The following is a 2,762-nucleotide window of genomic DNA, read 5'->3' on the forward strand; positions in this document are numbered from 1 at the left end:
CCTCTGCTGGCCCTGCCCCCGAGCCCTACCCCAGCTCCGCCTCCTCTACCAGCCCCACCTCCTCTGCTGAACACACCTCCTGGGCAGCTCCACCTCCTACACTGACCTCTCCCCTGAGCCCCAACCCCTCCACCAGCCCAGCCCCACCCCCACACCTGAAAGAGGCGCTCAAAGGCTCCCTTCTTGGCGGCCTCGCTGGGCAGGATGTAAGAGAGCTCGGTGCTGGTGTCCGAGACCAGCAGGCAGGAGGCCACATGTTTGCGGATGAACTGGGAAACCTGGGGCTCGGAGCAGCTGCTCAGCTGGGCCCGACCTGGGGGGCTGGCTGGCTGCCCTGGCTCTGCGAGGGTAGGGAGGGCTTCACTCAGGGGCTGGCGGAGAGCGTGAGCCAGGCCCAACCAGCACCCTGGACCCACTGGGGCAATGGTGAGGGCCCAGCCCCTCAACCTCACTGGTCTTGGGAAGGGGTCCGGGGTAGGCGGCCTCAGCACAGACCTTGGGGGTCCCCGGGCTCGGCAGGCCGCTTGACCAGCGTGAGGCGGTAGCCATCCCCGTAAGCACCCTTGAGAAACAGCGGGGAGCCACAGCACTTGAGCTTCCCGTGGGAGATGATGGCAATGCGATCCCCAAGCAGGTCAGCCTCGTCCATGTGGTGGGTGGACAGGAGGATGGTGCGGCCTGCGGGAGGTCCAGATCGGGGTCGGGGTGGGGGGCGGCCGGGCAGGGCTGGGCAGGGGGCTGCTCACACCCACCCCGCGCCCCGCTCACCTGGCTTGTACTTCAGGATGAGGTCCCAGATGGCGCGGCGTGCGTAGGGGTCCACGCCGGCCGTAGGCTCATCCAGGATGATGGCACGGGAGCGGCCCACAAAGGCGATGGCCACGGAGAGCTTGCGTTTCATGCCGCCGGACAGTGTCTGCACCAGCGAGTGCCGCTTGTTGGAGAGCTCCAGGTCCTCGATCATCCTGAGAGCAGGACAGGAGGGTCGGATCAGCCCTCGGGGAGCCGGTGCCTCTGCCTGCAGCCTCGCCTCCCACCCGAGCCCCACCCACTTGTCCATCTCCTTGCGGATCTCCTCCTGGGCCATGCTCTTGAGCCTCGAGTAGAACCAGAGGTGCTCCTCCACCGTAAGCCGGTCGAAGAGCACGTTGTGCTGGGGGCACATGCCCAGGTTCTTGCGGATCTCGTCCATCTCCGTGCGAATGTCGTGCCCGTAGATGGTGGCCGAACCCGATGTCGGTGGGAACAGGCCGGTGAGGATAGACCTGGGCGGGGAGGCGGGGTCATGGTCCCCACCTCCTGCAGGGAGCCCTCCCTGCCGCCCGCTCCGTCAGGAGCTCCGGGCCGACCCCCACACACTCACATGGTAGTGGTCTTGCCAGCCCCGTTGTGGCCCAGGAAGGACACCACCTGGTTCTCATAGAGGTTTAGGCTCAGCCTGTTCAAGGCCAGCTTCTTGTCGTTCTTGTAGACCTTGGTGAGCTTGTCCACGCAGACCACCAGCGGCAGGTGGGTGGGCTCCTCTTCCATGCCCCGCGTCTCCTCTGCACCAGGGCCAAGGGTCAGCGCCAGGGCTGCCTCCAGCCGCTGAAGCTCAGCCACTGCCCGTCCCCGCCCTGGTGCCCGCTCACCCAGGCGCCGGCTCTCCATGGCACAGGCCTGGTCCTCCTCCATGACGCTGAGGCGGGGCGCGCGAGCCCACGGCCAGCTCCACTCCCACGCTTCCGTCCGCCCGCTGCCCAGCCAGTAGGACTTCTGCAGTGGGAAGTACCAGGGCCGGGGCAGCCCGTACATGCCTACGGGGTAGAGGGGAGGCTGACCCAGGGTCTGGGGTCACTGTCTACCCCAGGCCACGGGTTCCCCTAGAGACAGCCTCCTCCTCCCCTCCCCCACCCCTCCCAAGGGCTGGCACCTGGGTGCACGGCCTCGATGTACCACGTGAGCACACCGTAGACGACTGCGTCTGCCATCAACATGGTGACAGCCAAGAGCAGGTTGAAGTCGTCCCCTTCCACGGGCGACTGGCTGAACGTGTGCCACTGGATGCCCACGCCCGCCACCTCGTACAGGGCGAAGTACTTGGAGCCCAGGCCAAAGGCTGTCGTGGACATCAGGGACTGAAGAGACGACGGTGTCAGTGGGGGAGAGGAGGCCGGACACCCCCACCCCTGGCCCACCCCCCACGACCCTCACCGCGATGCACTTCTCGAAGGCGGTGATCTTGTCGTGAGCCACCTCCTCACGGATCGCCACGTACATGTAGGGCACGTAGCTCAGGAAGTAGATGATGCCACCGCAGGCCGAGGCCAGCTTGGCCTTGGAGTACAGCACGGACACCAGGAAACTGGGGGCACGCAGGGCCATGGGCTGTCAACCGCACCTGAACTCTCAGAGCCACACTCGAGGCCCACCCTGCAGCCCGCTGCCAGCCACACAGCGCTCACCAGAACATGACGGTGGCCACGGCGTAGACGGCCAGAAAGAGCCAGATGATGACTACGTGGCTGTGCATGAGCACCTGGCCGTACTTGAGGATGGCGGTCAGCGCCGTCACCGAGATGGAGAGCTGCACAAAGCCCGTGATGAACCAGGCCACCCAGTGCACGGCATTGTTCAGGCCCATGGTCTTCATCACCTGTGGCCAGGTGGGCGGGCATGAGACCTTGAAGGAACACCCTGCCCCCGCCTTGCCAGCCCAGGTCCGGGGAGGGAGGGCTGCCCACAGCTACCCCCCTCACCTGTAGTCCTCCCTCTTCTCTAAC

The 2,762-nt window shown here is 66.1% G+C and overlaps 1 protein-coding gene across 1 annotated transcript in view; it reads right to left on the bottom strand.

The window, feature by feature from the left end:
* Positions 1 to 2,762, bottom strand: part of ABCA2 (ATP binding cassette subfamily A member 2) — a 12,405-nt gene that overhangs the window by 3,683 nt on the left and 5,960 nt on the right. Inside the window, 9 exon segments of the mRNA XM_024762239.1 lie at positions 156 to 340; positions 496 to 678; positions 769 to 965; positions 1,053 to 1,265; positions 1,364 to 1,544; positions 1,632 to 1,796; positions 1,913 to 2,117; positions 2,194 to 2,344; positions 2,445 to 2,635. Of these exon segments, the coding sequence (XP_024618007.1) occupies positions 156 to 340; positions 496 to 678; positions 769 to 965; positions 1,053 to 1,265; positions 1,364 to 1,544; positions 1,632 to 1,796; positions 1,913 to 2,117; positions 2,194 to 2,344; positions 2,445 to 2,635 (1,671 nt within the window).

The sequence above is a fragment of the Neophocaena asiaeorientalis genome, unplaced genomic scaffold (assembly GCF_003031525.2).
Source record: "Neophocaena asiaeorientalis asiaeorientalis breed wild unplaced genomic scaffold, Neophocaena_asiaeorientalis_V1.1 scaffold78, whole genome shotgun sequence".
Classification (NCBI taxonomy): Eukaryota; Metazoa; Chordata; class Mammalia; order Artiodactyla; family Phocoenidae; genus Neophocaena; species Neophocaena asiaeorientalis.